At 29.5% G+C, this 26,177-nt stretch overlaps 1 protein-coding gene across 3 annotated transcripts in view; it reads left to right on the top strand.

Moving 5' to 3' along the window:
- The window catches only part of LOC114131515 (discoidin domain-containing receptor 2-like), a 158,075-nt gene that overhangs the window by 81,352 nt on the left and 50,546 nt on the right, over positions 1-26,177 (top strand). For all 3 annotated transcript variants that reach the window (XM_027996750.2, XM_027996749.2, XM_027996751.2), the window contains one exon: positions 25,153-25,384. In XM_027996750.2, coding sequence (XP_027852551.2) covers positions 25,153-25,384 — 232 coding nt within the window. The remainder of the gene's footprint in view (positions 1-25,152; positions 25,385-26,177) is intronic.

A 26,177-nucleotide genomic window follows, 5' to 3' on the forward strand; every position in this document is an offset into this window, starting at 1 on the left:
TTGTATTCTGAAAACGACATCACGGCGATCCCGCAAAATCGTGTCCTCTCGCGTAAAGAATCTTGTTTTATTTTTATGTATTTATTTATTTTTTTTTATCACATAAGAATGATTCGTTATCTTTGCTGTCTGAGACCATTCCTTTTTCAGCATCTACATAAACTATTTCTTACAATTCTCTTATTGCCAACCATCGTTTCTTATTATTATTATACATACGTCGTGTTCTTTTAAATTGTTATTAAAGTTTAATATTTTCTACGTACTCCGTGTGCTTTGTTATTACCTTTATTTTGTGTCACGTTTATTTTTGAAAGAATTCTGTGTTTCATTAGAGTAACGGTATACATTTATTGTGTATAACAACGTCGACTATGACAAATAAAGTGAAATACTCAATCAAGTACACAATATAAACGTTTAATAAAATATCGTCATATTTGTGAGGTGTTTAAAATCTATTTTATTGCGAATTGTCCAATCGTACATCTTTATATTTTATAGATATAGGCCATGGATATATGAATAGGTTACGCATGTTGGTTAGCCTCAAAAGTTCCAAAAAAACAACGAAGAGCGCTTAACATAATTCGAAAATATTTTCCACCGCATAATTCATTAAACTTTAAGTAAAATCGTGGTTTGCAATAACGTGTTTGATTTATGTTCACGAAATAAAATTCGTAAAAGTCGAGACAACTATATTAGTTTATCAGGCTGAAAATAAAATATGACTTGAATACTACAGTACTTATCGTAAAAAATACATGATATCATATAAAGTAAAAATGGCCAAGTTGACGCACAGTTTTTATAAATATTATAGCGTCGGTTAATTTATTATTTTTGTGTAGTTGGTTATGTACAACAAAGTCGAACAATATGTTATTTTTTTTTTTTACTTTTGAAAATTTAGTTTGGTGCATTGTTGAAAATATATTCAATCGATACTGCTAGAACGTATAATGAAGAATTTTTGATTACTTTTTCACTGTTAAGATGCGTCTACGAGTTGTAATAAGATTAACATTTCTTAATTATCTCAACAATATGATAGTGAGAGGCGAACAAGAACATAATAAAACAATTCCTATAAATACATTATATACTGTACCTATACAGTATGCATTACGTATAGTATAGAAAATAATAAATATAAAAGAAATAAAATGCAAACGTTTTATTGAAAACTGTAATGATAAGTTATAATATAAGTCTGGTATGGAACGTGCCCTAAAAGTTGTGAGCTCAGTAAATATATGTATACATATTATGTAAAGATATTATTTCTAATTAATCTATCAGTATTTAAAATAAGTATATAATACTTATTCTGTGATGTATTTTAGCACATGTCAGCATATTTTAGAGCATATTATAATATGATTTTATCTGGGATTTTTTCGAAAAATACAAAATATATTTCTCCACAAATTTTGACACTTCCTTTATCATGACATTATATGACAATAAAAATATATCCATCCTATAGTAGCACTATTTTATAATAACAACTTATTTGTTTGTATATTTAAAAGATTTATATTTTGATAATCTTTTATGGAAAATCTCATTTAAAACAATGCATCGATATATGCCAAACTACTTTTTTGCGTATTATTTTAAAATTTATTTTTGATGCATTATAGGTCATATATATCTACATATATGTTTAGAATATACTTCATTGTTTTTACACACTATAAAAGTTCAATTCAATATTCAATATATATAATATATATGTTATATAATATACGCGCACTATACGCGATATACGTATTTACTGTTTATCGATGCGATAGTCCCTCTGGTGAACCATAGCGACTCGACCACTTCACGTCACTCGTCGGTACCCATGGAAATATATTATAATCCGTGATACGTATTATATGCGTATGTACGTTTTATCTAATTGATCCTAAACCTGGCAAACCACGCTGCATCATCGAATTCAGTTTGCACAGTCATGTGTACAAAATGCATACAATATAATGCTTATGTTTGGTTATTACTTATTATGAACTGGAGCTGTTTAAATGAGCTGCTGTGAATGACCGCTTAGCTTTTAGCACCGGCCGGCAGAGATGAACGAGATGACGGCTGCACGTCGCATTTCGCCGGGCAATCAATTTTCCGTCATCGCACTCTGTACACAGGACAAGGGCGTTAAATTATAGATGGACCCTTATCCTGATAGTTTAGTTTTGCATTCGGTCTTCCCGTGCGTGTCACATAATTGGATAGCATCGAATGTTTGATTATTTTACGCATGCGGTCATTTATATATGAAACGCAAGCTTTTATTGGGAGGTGATCGTCGACCTAGAACTAAACCTAAACAAATAAAACTGTAGTCGAGTTGGAATTTGGATAACCGTTGGTAGACCAGTGGCCGTCTGACTGATAGAACGATTTAATTTGCACGGTTTAGTTTCGTTTATTTTTATTAGATCGATTAGTTCAGATGTACTATAACACATGGTTACGACGATGTTCACTATACCGACATTAATCTACTACCACTACCTATATGTTTAAAAATACTTAACCTAACCAACCTGGCAGCCGTGTATCCTAATGGTCTCTCGATTGAAAATCATTCGTTTGCGATATTCATTATTATCGCATTCGTCTATAACATTAGAATGTTAAACTCTTACTAAAAACAAAAAATCTACTCGACATACGTATATTAATAACATAGAACACAGCTTAATTCAATACGCTGTTTTATTTTTTTCGATCACACGTTTTTTTTTTTTTTTTTTACTTAGCATGCATATATAAATACATAAAATATAGGATACAGTAATGTATTCCGGTTAAATATATGTTTAAAGATCGAACGCTTCGCCCCCGTGGCCTGTCTCTCGACGGCGAACAAATAATTGATCACACCTAAACTATACCTCTGTATCACAATATACGCGCATCTTATAAACGTCCATCAGATTCTGACTATACGAGGTTTGGCCCCTGGAGAGAAATGGAATTTAGAAGTGACGCGCACAATATATATGGTATAAATATGTGATTCATCAGAGCTACCGTGATCTATATATAATGTATGTATGTATAATTATATTTATATGGTTCTTAGTCGCGTGCACTCCATAAATTGCGTTTTAAGCATTATTGTACGCAGCCCATCACTGTAATGCATCCGACCGTGAAACGTACACGACGAAACACGTAGGTAGGTATATATTAATTAAGCGTGTTTTAATACCTGCAGTGGCAGCAGTAACAGCCGCCTTACGTTATTAAAATACACCACCTTCAGCAGCTCTGAGCTAGATGATCGACGAAGCCAATTTGTTATAATTAGCCGCGCACGCATAACAATGTATTGGTTTATGATGTAATTTTTGGACGAAGGGGAAAAAAACGAAAACGGCGAGCGTTGAGCTCCCACAAAATGTGCGTATAGTATAAGGGGTGATTTCCTAAGTATATACAGTACTCACCCCTATTTTCCTCTAATAACGAATTCATTAAAATTTTGATTTACAATATTTCTTAATATATTAGATATACATAATACTATATTTTCAAATACATTAGATTTTTTTTTTATGCTAATCAGGAGTGTCTTGCAGAAATACAAATTCTGTTTTTCAAATAAAAACCCTTCTATTTTTTATTTTTTTCATAATTAAATGTCACTACTACAACAACGTTTAAGTGTATTTTGTATCATCATTATCATCCGATTAATGGTATGACACTAGTATACTCCCAAAATCTTTTGTCTGCAACATATTTTTAAATATTTAAATTCTTAGTGAAACATTCTGCTCTAGAATATTAAATTAAAAATGTACGCTTTCATTTAAAAAAGTAAACCATGATAAAATATATTCAAAATATAACGTCTTTTTTCAATTATGCCGTTTCGTATGAGAATAATTCCCCCCTGCTTATTCGGGCCACCAATGACTTACAATTACGTTAAACAAATACTATCAAAAACGATAATACTTTTCTAGATAATGAGAGTTTACTGTTAATCACCCTGCAGTATATTATGTGTATATGCGTGCGGTCTCGTATAATGTAGTGTTTATAATATATATGTAGAGAAGAGATTAAAAAAAAAAAACACAAAAAAAATACAATGTGCTTATTTCTATAATTCCGCGGGGAAAACAACACCACATGACTTTTATTGCTACCGGTACCGACCCGGATTTGATTAAATTAAACGACCTTCCTGGCATTATTTCATAATTAGCAGGGACTTGGCCGCGGCAACAATACAATCTTTTGACTTGCCCGGCTTAAGCACGCCTCTGTCGGCCCGCTGTTTTTAAGGTCGGGGTTATTCTACGCGATGTGGATGACTTCCAAAAAAAATAATAAATAATTAATAAAATAAAACCATTACAAACAAACAATAATTAACCTAGAAAAAAAAACAGCTACATTTTGATACATTTTAATATTTTTATTATTATTACGTGTAATTTAAAATCAAATAAAATTAGTGTTACTATGCAATATTTGTTCTAAAAACTAGGTATTTCATCGTATGCGGTAGAAATGAAAAATTATCAATTTGAAAATGTAATTTTGCGTAACGTTGTACTATTACGGAAATGCACATAAAGTTACAGATGCGCGTGTCTCTAATATTTGAGATCAATACTAAAACACCCTCAAATAGTTTACAGTAAAACAGTATGCATTGATACATTTTTTCCCAAGTTCAATTTTTTTTAGGGTTTATTAAATTAGGTATAAAGACGTATCCGCATAAATTAATGATGCGCGTAATAATAACGATATTTAATTGCAATTATATATTACACTGTAATATTTATTAAACATACTCTTTTAAAAGGGGATTTATTCTGTATATACAAAATTTAATCCAATTTTGTTAATAAATATTAATGAAAACAAATCATAATTTTAAAGAAAAAAAATAAATTTCTAATGATATACATTTTAAGTACTTTAGGTTTAAAAAAATAAATTTGTTTAAGATGCCTACACTCATTCTAATAATGGGATTTTTGAGATTTTTCTCAAAAACGTTTTAGTCCGTAAGAATAGACTTATGTTTACTTTAAACTTTACTAAAGACTTCGGTTCATATTTAATTTAGCATTATTAAATTAACATATTAAAAACTTTACCTCGTGAATGTTATTACAAGTATAACAATGACTACGAGTTTTTTTAATATTTTTATATTTAATCGGTAGTTTATGTAACAATAAGTAAATTTGATACCTATAGAATGCATGATTTCAACTTTTTTCTTACATTATGTATCTATTAATGGAACCTAATAATAATTAGTATAAATGAATTAAAATTGAAATATAGTTTTAATCAAGTTCAAAAACTAAATAAATGCAGGTAGGTTAATCAACAACTACTGTAGGTATTGAATAAATATTTTTAAATGTTATTTTCATTTTCGATAAAATTATCTTGTTTAATTCTTGACTATAATAAATATTAATATGACGTGTTTTTAATATACAATATGTACATTAATTGTTGAGTGTCGCAAACTCATTTATTTTATTGTAAGTGTAACCTATCACTTTGAGATTCCTTGTAAATTTTAAGAGCTATTATTACGTTTTTTCCAGCGAGTTAAAAAAAAAAATTACAAAACAACTTTAAAAGTTGATTTGATTCAAATTTTTAAAATAATCAGTAATTGCACTATAGGTACACCAGTTTATATTTAAATATATTTTTAATAAATGATTTAACGCATACCTCTCTTAGTGCAGATTATAAAAGTTCAGCATTCAAAATAACACCATCTAAAACATATAAATTATGGTTATTATTTCATTTAGCTTAAACGTAAGAATAATTTTTAAAAACAATATTCTAACTTTGTGTTCGTATATACGTACTAAATAAATGCACCTCTTGTTAGTTTTTATTCATTCGGTGTGTTTTTATAGACTCTATACCATTAAAAAATTTTCATTTAATCATTATTTTCACATGTAGATTATGATATTAAATAATTTAAATAATTAAAGAACGCCATTGCACGAGAGACCATAAAACAGGTGTAGGTATACGCGTGTTATAATAATATGCTACAATAGTATACAATACAAATATCAAATATATATATATGTGATAATATTACGTATTCGTACGTACAATATTATATTATTTAAAACGAAACTAGTCAGATAATATACGGATGTATAATATACTGTTGAAAATGCGAATATATTATTATATTATAAAAGAGGCATGATAATATAAAGAACTTTGGTGTATAGATGTGTTCTTTTTTTTTTCGTTTTTACGGTTAAATAATATTTTGCATATTTCCATAAACATTTTCACGTCGCCCAATGGTTTCTCTTACGCGGCGTCTGTGTGTGTGTCTGTCTGTCTTGTTCGGTTGACGTTCGTCGCCTACACACTCGTCTTCTCGTCCGCACAGACTCGACTACCTACTAATTAGACCGGTGAATCGTATTATACACGACGAGAGAATACATATGCACTCTCGCGATATATGTGTACTGCTATTATATAATACGTATTATACGCGAGTGGGTACGACGCACTTAAGATTTACCTTTACGAGGAAACTGCACGTTTGTGTGTATATAGATACATATACATACGTGTGTGTGGGTGTGTGTGTGTAACAGAGAGACCGTATAATATGCTAACGAGTGTAACTGGGCCACTTTGTAGATATTCACCGGCGGTGTAGTCACCGCACGACTGTCGTCGTCGCCGCCAATCCGGAATATATATTATATGACATCGCATATAAACCTCGTCGCGCACCCCTAAGTGATATTTGGTGTAGCCGAGAGTAATTGTAAATTAGACAGACAGCTCGCGGAGACACAATATGTATGCCCATCATCGTTGTTTTAATACGGCGGCACATCCGTGTGCGTATAGTGTACGGGGCTAAATAATAATAATGATGATACTACTACTACTACTACTAATAATAATAATAATATACAGAGTGATCCGCCGAGCACGCTCAATTCGTTTTTTTTTTCATTTTAACGATTGAAAAAAAAATACTCGTACGAATTTTCAATAATACAGACTTACATCAAAACGTTCAAAAATTTTGTTCCACCGAATAATTAACAGTGAAATGACGGAGGTGATAAAAAAATTATAAAAATATCACAAAAATTTGATAAAACGTGTTCTTTGACAATGGTAAAAGACGTTTAAAAATTACAAAAATCAAAAGATTCACCCCGTATACGCGTTGTTGGGCTGACGCGTGTTGTACTGCAGTGTGTTTGGTATGTCCCACTCACATATTATCATCGCGGAAACGTCTGTTTACGAGACGACACGGGCGGACTCGACGAAAAGTTTGGATATGCGAAGCGTTCGTCTGTTCGAGTGCGACAGAAACACGCGTGCCCGCCGCCGAGTTTAATTTCCCGTTGACGTGGTTTGTACGCCCACTGTGATTTTTCAACTGATGGTTATATGTACGCGGGACAATACGGAAAAGTTCAACCGGAAACTTATAACGCTTTTCTCGCGCGTAAGACCACAGATTATTTTTTACGGCTGCATCGTTTTATTGTAAAATGTTTGTTTTGCGAGAGTGGTCCGCGGGCGGATGTGTGTGTATACATATATACATAATATAACGTGAGCGCGTTATTGTAGTGCGCGTAGGTACACATCTACCTATTATGAATGTTATACATATTAATAAATTATGGACGTGAAGCGGAGAAAGAGAGAGAAACGAAATTGTACCGATGAGTCTGCGTATTTTACCTTCCAATTATTGCAGGTAACTATACCCGCTGCGAAGGTAAAAAATATATAAATTTAAAACGAACTCTCCACGATATTCGTTCGAAATTTAATTCGTTTATATTTTCCTGTATACGTTCGCATATTATACTCGTTCAACTACAAAATTATATAGCCGCGCGGGTCTGAAATATATACAATATCATTGTATCGCAAACGTGTATGTGTACATTTATTATTCATTTGCAATTGAATAAATTATGAATTAATATCATATTATACCTGCCTGCTGTGTCGAGTCTACGGCTCTTCTCGATTTCACATGTTGAAATTTTAAATTATGATAGCGACCGTTAAAAACCTAGGCTGTGTTATATACTATTATAATAAATAAATCATCTGAACACCACCTACGTCCCAAACCGTATAACAAAATAAACTCATATAAATCTATATAAATATCGACTGTATATACGAAATGTATAAGACAATGGTTGACCGGGTGGCCCAATCCTATGATAAAATTAAACGGTATTGTATAACATATATGCGTGTCTATAGTGTTTTTTTAGCTTAAAGGAAATAAATTTCTTCTTAGAATTTACGTTTACATAATAAGAAATTATAATTATGTCTTTTTTTTAAGTAGGCATGGTTATAGTAGTGAGACGTTTAAAAATGTAACTTTTACAATACACGTCAATCGTGGTACGTATTAAAAATTTATAGGTAATGAATATAATAGTATAACGGTTTAACTTTATGTTATAATATATATTATATCGCAGTTATTCTATAATGTATATCACAATGTATACTATATCATTGAATGAACGACATTCTATAGGAAACTGAAAATATCCACTAACCATTCAACGGCCGTCTTGGTGGGAGGGTTGAAATTGAAATGAAAAATATCGTCGAGTGCTCGATACATCTTGGCATATATCGTGTCTTTAATATAAGGTGACCATAAATCCTGTTTTATACAGGATTATCGTTTGTTTCAACTTTGTGTCCTGGTATTTATTTTTGTCCATTCCTTTTATTCTACATTAATTCTTATTTCTTATTAATACGTTTATATGTAATATAATATACAATACCTATGTCCTAGGTATAAGTTATACGTACAATTAAATATATATATTTAAATAAAATATGTTTTGTCGATAAAAATTTTATGTTATCGTATAAATAATAACCACAAGAATCTTTATAAACGCAAAGGTTATATACCTTTATTTCGAGCGACAATTGTGATCCAGTTGGAAATTCGATTATAAAAATAAATGTGATTTTGTAATCGTTTATTATTATGTTTTCATTTCATATTTTCATTAGTATTATTTTAAAAATCGTTATCGTTACATATCATACTCTAATTCTAATAATAAAATACTAAAACATAAAATTAAAATTAAAATACCTAAGAGAAGGTGTATACGTAGTTACTCTCTACATAAAAGTTGAATTTCCGTTTTTAAAATATCGGAAATTATTTTAGTTCTGTTTTATTTTTTATAAAGGTTTGGTCACCCTTCTTTAATATAATAATATTTAATAATATCTTAAAGCATAAAAATGTTATGTATTTATACAAAACAATTTTTATTCCAGATGAGTGTAATTGCATATTATATTGCAAGTATAGTTTTTTCCTTAGTGTTCATTTCGACACACTGCTATATTTCGTTTCAACGAAGCAGTGATATCATAATTATTACGCTTCACTTCCGAATTGTATCGTATCAAACTCCCTCCCACACGAATTCATATAATAACAAATATTATCGTATTTATATATTTATAACAACAATACATAATTAATATGTAAATTATATTAATTATCATTATGACTCCCTGTCTCCCTACAAATTATTTCTATGATATATTCGTGAATTTTAATTACTTATATAAATATGAGTTATAACACAGCTCGAATAAATTGTCCACTCACTTTCACGCAGTGACTCAAAATCTTCACCAATATTTTGTGAGTTAATTGCAAAAATTCGTGAAATTCACTTTCAAAATGTATGAGTTAAGCTGTTATTAGCTACAATTGAAATAATAATTGGTAAATTCAAACGATACCGTGTTATTTGCGATTAATTCGTTTGTGAAACATTGATGAGTTGTCTGAAACCACGTTACACACTCATGATAATACTCTAATTTGACAAAATATATATGAAAAAATACATCGATATATTATAACTAACTCGCGAGTTTTCACAGCTATCTCACAAAATATTGGTGAAGATTGTGAGTCAATATATTATGTCAAAATGAGCGTTGAATTTATTCGGGCGCTGTGTTATAAATGTTATAATGTATGTTTATTTAATATTTTATACATAAGTAAGATATTGAAATTCATAAACACGATAAAAAAATAATTTGAAAAGGGACAAATAATAATTAATATCATTTACATATTAATAATGTATTATTGTCATTAATATATTATAAGTACGATAATATTTGTTATTATTTAATTCGCATGGCAACTACAACAAAATGGATGGCCCAGCTTCGCGTACGCGCGCTTGCAATGCTTGCATAATATATTTTACACTAAATCCTGCATATAAATATAAGTATCATTAAATATACTATTATGTCTCTATTATTAGTCTTTCAATAGTATACCTGTATTATACAATAGAAGCATAATATTGTTTACATGTATACAATTGTATAGCATCGCAGTGAAACGTTTTATAGCCTCTATAACTACATATGCGATGTGCATATGTATATTTGATATTATAATATATACTCACACAACACATATAATTCGAGCTTACCTACTGGAACACTGATGCATCATATAATGTATATATTATATATACATTTTATATGCTTGGACAACTTTAGTCGATACGCACTCGATACACTACTACAGGCTGAACACACTGGTGCGTACTGCTTGGCTATGTTTAAAATGCCTGTTGAATAGGCCGATTAACTGAATAAAATCCCTCAGATTGTATTTAGCAATGCGTTTACTAACCCTCCCCTGCACACCCTCTCAATTTTTCCGACCCCTTTTCGTGCGTACATCACTTCGCCACTGCTGTTTTTCAAAGCTTTTACACTTTAATTAGGGATTTATACAGTAGGTATACTAGGTATATATTAATAGAGAACGGGACACGTGCTCGAATATCATGTAGGTATTCCAATGCTGTCTATCCAAATCATTATTTTTATTTAAATAATTATACATATTATTATTTACAAAAGTCATATAATTCAAATTTTAAAACATAAAATTATAATACTTAAAGTTATCCAATCGTAAAAATAATTTAAGCAACAATTTTTTTATTACCTAACCAGCCACTTAGTCAATAAAAATTGAATAATAATATCTACCTAAACATTTTGTTAAGAATACATCCTACTGTACCATTTTATTACACACTACCGATATAATTATAAGGGTTTATGAATATGCAGTTTTCATTAAATAAATTTATTTCCTTACTTGTATTTAAAATTATTTTGTACAGTGTGCTTAAACCTTAAACAATAAAAAAAATCAATTAATCAGTTTTGACTACAGTTCTAGATCTGATACATCAACATGATTGATACGTGCAATGACGACTAAATTAATTTATTAAGTTAATCATAACATTGTCTACATTTTTAACTTTTTAACTACCATTTAACTATTATTATTTATATCTTATGTTAGTTTTAACAGTTTTGAGATATTATACACACTAACAATTGAAATTTTGTTTTAGACTATTTTTAGACATATTATACTATTCAAACACTTGATATTCGAACAGATGTTCTCCGTAAATATTAATAAATTCGATCATAGTGGGTGTGTTCGTCACGACAACCGTCATACTTTTATGTTACAATATTATTTTATAAGCTGTGGTGTATAACATAATTTTATGAAATGCTAGAATTTTTTAATGATAATATAACTGAACTTTTTTGATATACCTATCTATTTATAGTTATATGATATATTTTTTTTTTTATCAGCTCATCTTAATGATGATATGATTATTAAATTATTATAAATTTTAATAATCTACCTACATGTTAACATTATTCTTGTATTTACTGTGTATATATAATTATCCCTACGCAATGAGCGTAATGGTCACTGAATATAGTTTCAACTACCATAATATAATGTTCGTGTCTTTGTATTGTTAGCCTAATATCGTGAAATATTTTGATCATTAAAATTAAAATATAGGTATCAAAGTTTATCAATTGATAATATCGCAACAGATAGTATCATTACTACGTGTATATTGTACAACACCGCAGTTTCGAAAGTATAATATAACAAGGGACAAAGGTCCATCTCGAACAGTCTGATATTATAATAAGTTTAACGCCCATATATAAATAGTATATAGAAGACGGTGGCTGGTATTATGAAAGACGATCCGTGGTCGTATGGTGTGGTAGAAACTTGATCGTCTACAAGGGGAAACGAAGAGAACCGAGAGAGCCTTTTAAAATGTACCTACCGGCTATCGTTTTATCTTATTATTACAAAAAATATAGTCACCTTCATTCTTCCTAGTTCCGATACTCGCGTGACTACACTGTACGGATATTCATTAGAACAGAATCAGCCTTGTAACGCTTTCGTAATAATAATAATAATTTATAACAGAATATTATACAATATTATTATAATGATAATATGGTCACGTGGGAGCACTATAGTTTTACGTCGGCTACAGTACAACGAAAACGACTGCGACGGTTTGGAGCGAGTGCGAAACTTCCAAGACACGACGAAACTTTGATTTTATCTATTGGTATATAACTACTGCTTATCCGGCTCTTATGTCACGGCAAGGTGACGGTATTGTTTGTGAGGGTAAAATGGGTGGCTGGAGTTATTCGAATAAACTGTATGGATTATTTTTATAGCTGAACATGTTGTATAATTGTCTCGATGAAATGTTTACTATTATTTCGTATTGTCATAGTTTTGAACTCATTATATTTACATACAAATGACAACTCAAACATTATATTTTTGATTTATTTATTCATAAGCAAAATATTTTTCCGAAGACTTAAGCATACCTATTTACAAAAATATTTTCGAATTAATTATACAAATAGTTAATTAGTTGTATAATTATTTAAAAACTTAGACGAATTATACGGTTATTTCACGATTTATATTGAACGTTATTTACATTGACGATATTGGTTAGACGAAATATCTACACTATTATAATCGGAGTCGTGAGAACTACTAATACTACATTTTAACATTGCAATACGATGCGTGAGCTTGAGCATATGGCATTCTTTTGAATGTTCGCATATTTAACTTTGTGCATTTTTTATCTTATCTTATTATACGTTTTTTTTCAAAGGAGCAACTTTCCCAGTTCGTCGCTCCAAAAATATTTAATCTGAATAATGAAAAGATATTCGGTATATATACTTTAGTCCATTGCGAGTTTTAAGAAAATACTCATAAATATACATATATACAGATAAATGTATAAATATACTTATGCAAGCGTATTTTATAGTCATCTTTAATAGTAAGATATGGTATTTATTCAGTCTGGTAAAGGTTTATCATAATCACGGCCTAGCTGTGCATAACCAATGTATTACATTTTTATTACAAAGGCTATTATAATCAGCTTAATAACGCTGATGGGATACTAGCTTATTTTTATAATGGCACTGAATATATAATATTATTATATTTTATTATTACTAGCAAGAGAAATTATAAAAATATCATCATGCATCACGAATTTAATGTCGCATAAAATAAATAATACTTATAATATCAACTGATAAATCTGAAGCCAGTAGGAAGCTTACAATTTCCTTTATTATTATACCTAGAACGGTTCGTTATTTATTTTAACTGTTATATTTATTATCGAATTCAAATAATATAATATGGTTCTTTAATTAAAATTAATAATTCTTTATTTTATTTTATCTGACGCAGTTATGTGTATTTCATAATAATCTTTTACAATCATGACAATAATGAATATTGTACTATATAGAGCTGTATGTTTATTTATAAATTTAAATAATAACATTTAATATGCTAGTGAACAGAAGTTCATTTTTAAATCAAATATTAACTATTTAAAAGTGCACACAAGATATCAAATTTGCGTAGGTATATTATTATTTAATAATGATTGTTCATTTAATTTCGACGTCACTGGAAGGTTTCTTCAACAATAACAGAAAATGTATTTTTACTATTCTATATTAGCACTAATGGTTATTGTACTTCTAATATTATATAGATTGTATGATAAAAATACAATATTTAATTTAAACTCATATTATTTTAATACTAAGAATTCCTAATGTAAATGTCAATAATAAGGGTTCTGTTTTTCAAAAAAAAAAAAAAAAAAAAAATACCGTAAAAATAATATAAAATAGTTGATTAAATCTAATTCTAAATCTGAAATAACATAGGAGTTTTATGACTAAAATACGAAATTCTAGAAAAAATAATTATATCATTAAGATTAAAGAAAAAATAATTTAATATAACTTTTGTTTGTAATCTAATGTTTATATAAATATATATTTTTTAAGGATTCATATAAATAGAAAATTGGTTCTTCAATCATCTTTATTAAATAAAAAGGTACACATTATATGTGTTTTTATTCAATGGAAATAATGGTATTATATTTATATAAACATAATATGCATACATTATAATATAATACACGTATATGAGTTTATTATATATAATCTAAACATTCAAATTTAACTTGTTCATAGCTGTGGGCAAAATGAAGGAAAGTCTTCCAAACAAGTTGAGCTTATTCTGGTGTGTTTGGTTTATTATTTTTTTTTTTTAAAAAAAAAAAACTATAATATATCCCTTAGGTATACACTGAACGAAAATAATAATAACTGTACGGAGATCGAGTGTGATGTATATTTTTATAAGTTTTTAATAAACATGAGTGCGCCGTGAGAAAATAAAATATTTAAAATCCAAACAGTTTTGTTTTATTGTATACGGACTCTTGCGCACGCACACACACACACATATATATAGGTATATATATATAATATTTGTTTTCCATACTCATTCTGTCATTAACGCCGCGGCGATGGATTTATTTGTCAACGGCACTTAAACAAGAGTCCTACGTGAGTATATTGAATATTGCGTACCTATGCCAACTTATTTTATATATAATTATTATATATTTATATGCATATATCTATATGCGTTTTATTATTATAACTATATATTGTGTGCATAGACTTATACATAACACATATACATTTATAATAAAAGGGGATGTGCGGTGGCATTTTGTTCGTCGGACGCCGGAGCGAAAATGCAAATGGAAATGCAACACGAATTCGCCATTAAAATCAACGTACAGACGTTCACACGTGGATACACAAACAAAATAGGCTCTGGAGACGAATGCGTCGTATTATAATATGCGTATGCTATTTTACCTGCGATACGCGAACGTTCTCGTGCATATGTGGGCGAGGAAGGGTGAAGCATTTGGGATGATATCGATAAAACCCCGTCTGTCACTGTTATTGTTAAGTTTAACATTATACGCATACACGTCCAGAGTTAAAGGCCACATTGAATGGTATATTTGGCATGACCTTTATTTGGAACGAGATTCCTTTTTGTAAAGTGTTATTTTTTGCAGCATATTTTTGACACTTGCAATGCGGCACGAGCATGGTCGAAAAAAACGATTTGTCCGTAATAAAATACGCCGCCGTTGATTTTTGACTAGGTTAAAGCTAATAGGAAGAAGCTAAAAACACCTATTTGAACAATTATAACCGCATGATGTCGGATGATCGAGCTCAAGTTTCTACCGCAAAGTGTTGCCCGTTATTCTCAAACACTGTCTTTTAGGGGCGTACAAGCCCCTCTTTTTTTAACTACAAAACTCACGTATCCGAGGTTATCGGTACACGCGAGTCTGCAAGAAAAACGGACACAAACTGTGAACTGGTAACTTTGATCAAGCCGATAAAGTGTGTCAGTTAGCTATATAGATGTAAATATAAAGATCTATTTTCGTATTCGAGTATAATCGTGAAATAGAGTTTCGTTTTATTGCGATTTATAGCGATACGCGTACTGTGTGACATCACGTCATGTACCTCGGTATACCGACTGTATCTATGTACGATACGATACGATACCCACCGCGTATTGCCGGGACGGTCTCGCCGAATAGATGTCGCGGGAGAGAAGCTATAACGAACGACATATTAATATCTAACTATAAATTATGATATAATCTATTACCGACACTGTATATTTACATAATATTGAGCATCCGTCGCTCGTCTAGTTCAGAAGAACAGCTCTCGTCGTGCCAATCGAATTTTGACGGTGACGCGTGCTCCGGCGACCGTGTAAATAAACGCCACATGTCTCTCGCGAATAACGATGAGGTGACGAAGACGACGACGAAAACCAGTAAGACGGTGTGGCGCGAGCGACGTTAGGCGTCGGAAACCGTTGGGCGGATAAGCCCCGAGACACCACGCGCGGCGGAGCGGAGATTTACATGCATATACGACGTATTAAGCCAACCGTTGGAAAAGATAATAATAGGATCCCGAGGAATATCGCAGAATATGCGTATACGATATAATGTGTAATATCCTCTTGTGCGGCGCGGGCTATAGGTGTAATGCACCTCTGTACATTCCTGTACAAACACCGGTTAATATATAAAGATATATAGTATATAATATTGTGTATATTATATATTATAATAATATTATACGGTGTAATATCGATTGTCGTCGAGCGTGCACCGCACACATACCGTATTATAATATTATGTGTAGGACCCACACACGGGGTAGCTAGGTACCTACGTATTATTATATTATTATATCGCATGGATAGGTAGGCATGTGGTAGTATACGATATAGTAATCCGTCTTGCTTGTGCGTATTATTATACTCCACGATAATGTCCCGATGCCTTTTGTGCAGCGTACTCGGATCGAAAATCGGCATAATTTTTTGACCGATTAAATTGTAATCCCCGATATTTTTTCAATGCGCGTGCGAATCGGTTCTCTATTTTCCGTGAGGTTATCAAGCAGTCGTAAACTCGATTTTCGTAAAAGAAAAATTCAAAATACCACTTTAGGTAGGTACATCATAATCGAGTTTCAAATTATCTAATAATCTTATTCATATCATACGTATTTACATTATTATAAATCATAAAATTATAATTAAATCACGAGTACCTGCGTCCTGCAGTATTAAAATAAAAATAATAAATATTTATATTCCAAAGCATACTTATTAAAAGTAGATAGTCCTCGATACTATACATAAAATGGGAATGAAAATGAAAATATTTTAATACATAAGGACCACTTCGGACATTTTGAAACCAATTCATATATATTTTGAAATTCAATTAGGAGACATAAATTCATAATACGTCACTAATTCCCGGGCTTAATAACGAATCTTCAAAATTATGGAACGTCTTGCATTCCCGCACCCCTCATATTATAATATAGCAGCCTAAGTCAAACAACATTATTGTTATTCACTTGTGTTCCTATATATTATTATTAATACCAAACTTTATAACACTCGTTTGTTTTATCTTAATATTATATTGTAATTTCAATCTACAAATATTTGAGTTTAGAACAATATCTATGTGCATTTTATAAATTTAAAACGATGTTCGTAAAACTTGAGAAATTTCATTGCATAAAACATTAATGTTATGCTATCATCTGAAAACAATAATTTTAGCAACATCAAACGATATATTATACATGATTTGTTTTAGTTTTGCATTAATATGCATAGCTTCACTCGTGTATTTTCTCAAAGACGACACTAATAAATAATAATACATATATTATGACATACCCATTCTATATGTGTGTGTGTGAGAGAGAGTATGTGTGTTTTAGAAGTATAATTGTATTATAATACTAAGTAATGAAGAAAAGCCAGGAAACTTAAATTAATACAAAAAATATATAAATATATATTACAAAGTAAATCTCTTTGACACTCGTCCTTTTCGATTTTTATAATTATTTACCTTTGTGGCTTCTCGACTAAGTAACATGCTACTTTCGAATAATATAGCCTCAAGTTGTAATTATTGTCACGTATTTATTTAGTCATATTAGTCGCAACGGTCGGAAACCATGGCTATGGGGTCTGAATAAAACCAAGAAACGTCGCGCTGTATCCACTTGTATTCGTAATAAGCAAAGATAAGACATTTGATTAAGTATTTATTACTTTGAAATCTTAAATAATTAACATTTACGAGAGGGTAAAAAAAAAATGAACATTTAGTCCCCGAGAAAACTTAGTAGTCCCAATGCGCAACGGCGGCAATAACAGGGAGTAGTCACATATTTTATTTATAAGATATTATTAAAAATGAAGAAAAAAAAATTTATGATAATGCGCTTATTATACTGAAATCCGTGAATAATCGTACCAATAAAAACATCGTAATACGACTATAAAAGCAAAAGTATGTTTATGAATACATAAATATTATATCATTAATATTGAAGCAATACGCAGCCGACCGAAGTTACGAGGACACGAATGTTATTTTATTTAGTTTTTACTTCGGTCTGGGCGTACTTATACTAAAAAATTGTGACCGGGTAGGTATGCTATTATAAATTAAAATATGTATACCTTTTCGTGAAATATTAAAATGTGCGCATGTTTCGATGATAGTGTTGCACGCACACGTCATTGACTAAGCACACAATGTCACAATAATCATACAGCCCGCGCACACAGTACCTACGATAGAATGTATAGGTAAAGTCTACACTAAGTCAACACGCTCATGTCGCATCTCCTATTGATCTCCTCAAATCGTTTTCAATTCAATGCTATAGTATCGTATGATATGTGTATGCTACGGTTTAAGGACATTATAATGCATATCGTAATAATATTTCGGTGGTCGTCAACTCGACTTCTGCATCGTGCATTATGCAACGATTCCATACTAATGTACCTTTGGACGTAATGATAAAATAATAATATTTGCGTTTTCTATATTATACAGTGTACTAGAAATATTCGTTTAATCCGCAAATAAATAATAATTCGTTTACACCTATAACATAAGATAGTACTGGAAACCGTACGGAGTAAGTCGTATCATCGTATCGTTCTAACCACACACACAATTATGTATTATTTATATAATACAATATTTTGTCATACAGCGTAATATCGTGTTTATTGTGCGGCCAAATTTGTACTGCGCACGTCACATCGCGTTTTACGACAAAATCGAATCATTCTCCGCATATGATAACAATATAATATATGCGTGTAGTGTATATGATATATACGTCGTATAATAATATGTATGCAGTGAATTACGGCTGTGTCTCCGGGCGGAAATTATATAGTAAAATTATGCTATTTGATACGTCTTATTCGGCAGCAGTCGTTTTGTGCGAATTCAGCGCATTAAAATTAAATTACAAAAATTTCCGATCACACTCGCGCTTATCCCATTATATTCTTTTCGGGTGACAGATAAACTCCCTCATACCCACTTCTCTTTCTCTCTCTCTCTGTCTTCCAAGACGGCATAAACTTGTCAGAGCGCTTTTAGCAAACTCGATTTAAAACACGTATGTGACTGTATCGCGTATGTATATAATAATAATATGTACAGTTCAGTAGCGCAGTGGTGTACTGCAGTGTATAGTCGTTTTGCGTGTACGCGATCATGTTCTACAAAAAAAAAAAAAAAAGAAGAACATATAAAATGAAATAATAAAAAAATACCGTACACGCCATACGAATACGATTCGGATCGTTAAAAAAAAAACATAATATGTCATCGTCGTCGTTAGTGCGTTATACGTACGTAAAAGGCTGAATACAAGAGACCCACCCAATCGTCTACCACCCCCCGCATATATGATATAATATAATATTGTTATCACGCGTGTACTATTATTATTATATTTCGTACATATGGTTGGTTATTTTTTCACGGCGATCAACTATATTAGTATTACGTGCTATATAACTATACTATTTACTTACATGAACCGGGCATGTACCAGTTGCCCTTAAAAGTACCTTTTTTAAACCGATTTTCCCACCTCCCAAACTACTTAGAGCAAAATGTATCAGTTGACCTCAACCGAATGTGCCAGCTGCCATCGCAAATTATTATATACAGATGATTATGATATCAACCCGTAAAATAGGGGAAGTAAATATGTGAATAACAATTATATGCAGTATGATAAAAGAATAAATATAATTATTATAATTGTAAGTAACATTCGCTTTGTCAAAAAAAAGTAAAATAGTATAAAATGATAAAATCAAATGTCGATATTTATAGTTAAATATTAATATACAAAGATATGTGTAGGTATTAGATATTCTATTTTTTAGTATGAAAAAAATGCAAAAAAAAATATAAAATGTAATTAAACAATTTAAATATATTATTAATATTTTGTAACATACGTATTACGATGGTTGCAATATAATTCCACAAAATTTGCGGAATTGTATACATTTTAATAACCATTGATATACATACAAGGTTTCGCAAATTGCATTTGTGTTTATATATAAATAATATATACATGATTCCACATAATTTTTAACGTTGATATACAAATTTACAATAATTAATTAACTGTATATGGGAACCGATGGTTTTTAAAAATGAACTCGATAGTGTCAATATAGAAGTATGTCACTGACTAAATTCATTTCACCTGTAAATTTTAGGATTCGAGGAAATATTGAAAGCAAAATAATTTTATCTCAGTGCAATAGAATATGTATATTATATATTTATAGTTGTAGGTATGTATTCTATAACGTAATTGAAATTTACCTTATACTTTATCTGCAAAATTCAATTGATGAACTTTTATAACAATTGAAATTTGATAATGCTGATGACATACGAAAAAAACGAGTTGTTTAAATCCTAAAATATCATTATAAAAAAATAATTAACATTAATACACCCAATAATTTATATCAGGGTTGTAGGGATTTGAGCCCCTAAAGTTCATCTGTCTACACCACTGATTCTACAAATCCAACAATGTATAAAATGTAAACTAAAAATTATATTTTTTGAAAGTTTTATTTAAAAATATATATTTATAATATATATAATATTTTTGTTACTCGTTACCTATTCCTACATTAGCTATTCGATTCTTTCTGTAAATTGCAAAGAGCCATTTTTTTATGCATCATATTATTTATTATTGTTTATTATTTACATAGATACCTTCTCTATTTTACGGTTTGATATTATCATTGTCTATATACCTAATAAATAATAATAATATGTGAGGGCAACTGGTATATTTTTAAAATGCCGAAAACAACCGTTGAGTGCAATTGGTCAACACCCTAAGAACCTACTGGTGTCAAAATGTCAGGTCAGGTTAGTATTGAATTAGTACATTTCGCGAGCGGATACTTCAACTGTTATACCTAATCTAGAATCATTAACGTAACTACTGCAGATGTGTGTAAGTCAGGTTAATGTGTTATAAGATGTATTATAATATTATTAATTATATTGTTAAACTTATTTTACGTTTTTTATATTCAATACATAATAATTAATAATATTATAGCTCATTGTTATATTATTAGGTATATTGAACAATATTAAAAATTAAAAATAAAGTCATACAAAATAATATATATTTATTAAACAACAAATTATATGAGATTTAAATATTCAAAATGTATACTAGTCTTGTATATTGTGTTCTGTGCTATTCTAAATGTAGAGAATACATGTCGATATCAGTTATATAAATCTAGAATTAAGGTATTATATATTAATATGACAGTATAAAAATTCAAGCTTGAAATAGATGTTTTAATAATTTACTACTCTTATATACATTCTTAATGGAAAATGCAAAAGAGACGTATATTTTACTTGTTTTTTGTTTAATAATTTTTGGTGACTCGACTGTCAATCAAAACAAAATGAAAAAAGTTATTATTTTTAAATGATAGTTAAGCTTGTAATTTGTTTTGTTTTCATACATTTTATTTATTTATTTTTGACAATAAGCTTAACGTGCATTTGTTTATTGACTAATGAATAACTGTCTGTCTGTTTTTGTTTAAACTTCAACAATAATTATTATGACTGTAATGACAATTATTATGACTTAGTATTCAGAGAAACTGATATAGTAGAAAACTGTGAAGCTAGGAGTTCAATGTTTGTATATATTCTATGTATCCATAATTCTACTCAAAAACAATCTTTAAAAAAACAAGTCTTAAAAGTTTTTATCCTCAAACTCAACAAATAGACAAAAGGAAATATAATATGTTTTATTTTTATTATACTAGGTAATCTAACATATTATAACTTAATTGGATCTTTATATTTTGATGCTAGTTTCATAGATTAGGTAATATTTAATGTAATGCATTAAATAAATTTAAAGATGAAGAAATAAGTAAGTACAAAGTCAATTCTTAGTGAAATAAAACAATTTTTAATATTATTCTTATATCTATCTATTCTAGACAAAAGTTACTTTAAAAAATTCAAGGTGTTTAGATGTGTGTGTTATTTTATGATATTTGATAAAAAATAATAATAATAATATATTACCTATTTTTATTTTTCATTTGTTATTTCAATAATTTATCATTTTAATATGGCAAATATAAAAGATAAAATGTGTGCAAAAAAATAAACCAAAAATATATTTTCTACATTTTAAATTGTATATGTAAGAAAATTTAGTTTTAAATGTACAATTTAAAATCATTGTATTTTTATTATTATTATTTATGATATTTTAACAATCAAATGAATAATATTATAATTATTGGAAAACAGTGTAGTTTATTAAAAACGACACTTTTTTATGTTTGTATTTTTAACTTGTTCAGTGTACAATGCAGACAACTTTCTTCTTAATTTTATAACTTTTAATAATAAACCTGACCTAAATTTAGTTAGATATATCCTCGATGAAAATACGGTTATGAATATCCTTCAAATTATTCAAAATGGTTTTAACATAATAATATTCTATTGTTATATGGACACCGTTATGTTCTTGGTGTTAAATGCATTCTATTTAAAAGAAAACATAATAATATAGTTACTTTATATATACATACGAGAAGAATGCATAATAAATTCCATTCGTACAATACAGTTATATATTAGTCTCATAACGCATTTAAACTGTTGGTAGTGAGTTGTACATTAAAAACAATATGAAACATTGTTCCCGTACAAACAAAAACCATTCTAATTGTTGAATAAACCACACTACTTACGTTCTGAATATACCTACATATAGATACAGTATTATACACATAGGAGGATTAGATGTTTTGCAAAAAAAGAAAAAAAACAAAAAATATTAACAATTAATTAAATAAGAATTTAAAACTACACAACATTTAAAAAAAACTTAAATTAGTAAAATTTTTACAAATATTTTCTGATATTGGTATTTAAAATCATACAACTTGACCAATCCAAATGAGTTAACTATTAAATATATACTCAGAATATACATAGCAATACAAATATTTTTTTAATTTAACTATTTCCCTAAGCATTGCGTACAAAATAGTATAATTACTTCGTGTAATACACCCTTGGAACTCGATACACACCAAAGACTTAATTGAATTATTACATGCTACCGTGATGTGCAAATGACGTGCGTTTCGGTTGTTTTTATGCGTTCGTTGAGAAACTTTTTGACAAAAACCCACCAACAGTCGAGTGGCTGTGTATTATTATTACAATAAATACCGTGGCGGAAAACCATTATATATAATTATTAAAATAATAGTATGATAATTTAATTATATGCGATAAAATATCGCGATTTGCTTATTAATGTTCAGACTAAGTCGAAATAAAAACAAAGAAAAGAGCTGAACGGTACGAGATATTATTGGAAAAATATCCTAACAAAAATACATCCACCACTGTAGTCTGCAATAGTTCTCTCTTTGTGTTGTCCACATAATAGTTTGTCAATTGTTTGTCCAAAAACAAAAGAGTCGAAAAACTATTAAGCGTTATAGTCAGGTTAGGTACCGAGAAAGTTTAATTAAAGTAGCAATTTTTAATCTAAACACTTATAGCAAGCCAAATAATTCTCGAGGACAGTAACAAAAACCACGTTTCATTAAATTCTTCAAGTGGGTATACAACGGTTTGAAGTCACAGTTGGACTGGCGGTTTTACTAATCACTACCACTTATTTTTACGTAATTTAATTGAAACTTGTTTAATTCGAAAGTCGTGTTTGACGATATTCAAAAATTTCAAACAAAAACACTTTTAGTGATAAAAAATTGTTCATTTTTGCATCGTGTTTAACGAACTTTTAGATATTTATTCCTTATAGAACTTTGTCAAATTACAAAATTGAATATAATTATTTTCAAATTCTTATATCATTTAATTAGTTATTAATTACACATTTGTTGGGTTAATTAATAGCTAATTATTAACAAATCTCTCTCTAGCACCTTTAATAAAACTTTATTATAAAACGCACTAGAGTAACTACTAGTTAATAATGTAAAAATTAATATTGTACAAACTAAACTGGAAAAAGAGAGATCTATTATGATATGAAAAATACATTCATTTAATTAAAAACATTAAATGCATATACTCGTAATTAAGTACAAATTATATTTTAATATAGTGAAATACACGCACAGCGTTTTTTCAAAATATTCTGATATAATAAAATGAAGGATAATGTACTTCCCTATTTCCCTTGTATATAATTAATTATTGAACGCATAAGTTATATATTTAATTCATCGAAAAATTATATTTAGCACGAATAGTATATGAGAGTTATGTTATAATATCAAGTTTAATACCTATGGTAAATGTATAATTAACTTTACATACTGGTTTTGAATATTATCCTTTTATAGTGTATAGTTATATAAATTGAGTAAATTTGTTTTAATTTGAATTATTTTTTCGAAAAACAAAACTAATCAATAGCCAATATAGTGTAAATAAATAAAATAAAATGTTCATTTTTGTATATTACGCTAAGTCGTACTGATAATGATTAATTGTATCACTACTGCAGTAGGTATATATGCATTGTATGATTTAGTTGTGCCAAATCGTATTATTACTACAAAGCCGCAATCCGTTATTATCAGTAGGTAACCAACTACTGTATAATAAACCTATAAGCATTTGGCTTTATAGGTAGCTCGTCGAATAGGTATCTAGAATAATGTTAGATCGCACATTAACCCTCATACACTTCTACCCCCAAATCTACAACATGCATAATATCCGTTTGATCTGTCTACAGGTTAAAAGTAGAACGTGCTGGGGGTGGTTGGTGCCCCAAACCACCGGTAGAACAAGGCGTCCGCGAATGGCTTCAAGTTGATTTCGGGTCTGTGCATATGATCACGGGAGTGCAAACGCAAGGACGATTTGGTCACGGGCGTGGACTCGAATATGCCGAAGAGTACACGTTGGAATACTGGAGACCCGGGTTGACAGAATGGAAACCATACAAGAGATGGGACGGAAAACAGGTGAGCTTTCGATTGACATTTATGTATTATTATGATTGTTTTTGTAGTTATCGGTATTATAAAGGTTAAATTTATTCACATTTTTAGATTTTTCAAAGTTCTCTTCTGGTTAGCGTACCTATAGAAATGTCGTATAATTAATTTTAGCTCTTCCTAGTTTAAAATATCAATGTGTAAAAATTAATATACCTACGTTTATATGAGACTTACAGACTCTGAAATCATTAATCCTATTAAATTTTACACACACATTATTTGAGACTTGGCGAATGTTTATAGCATTATTTTTCATTACTCTACCTATAGGTTAACTTACACACGTATACGGTGTATTTCGCTTTTGTTCGAGAAAAGCGTTAGACACATATACCATAGAGATTGCCATTATTTATAGAAATAAAAGAAACTATTATAAAAAATACATTTACCTATAGAATATATATAAAAGTTAATATAAATTTGTAGTTTATAAATTATATTATATTCAAAACTTATCGACTGGTTTTGACGAAAATTTCAGAAATTGTTTTTATATATTGTATCAAAAAAGCGTAAACAATATTTTTAACCCTATTAGAAAATATACCGATTCTTTATCCAATCTAACAAAGGTGAGTTGTCCATCTCGGTCGAATTAATTCCAAAAACAATATACACAGACTCCAATATTTTCGTTAAACATATCGTGAGTTACACTAAAACTAAAAAAACTCCAATATTACTCCAAAATCGGGAGTTATTATCTAGTAGTATTATAAAATGTCGCGTTGTGCATTTACACCGAAATACTTTT

Source organism: Aphis gossypii, chromosome 1 (assembly GCF_020184175.1).
Source record: "Aphis gossypii isolate Hap1 chromosome 1, ASM2018417v2, whole genome shotgun sequence".
NCBI lineage: Eukaryota > Metazoa > Arthropoda > Insecta > Hemiptera > Aphididae > Aphis > Aphis gossypii.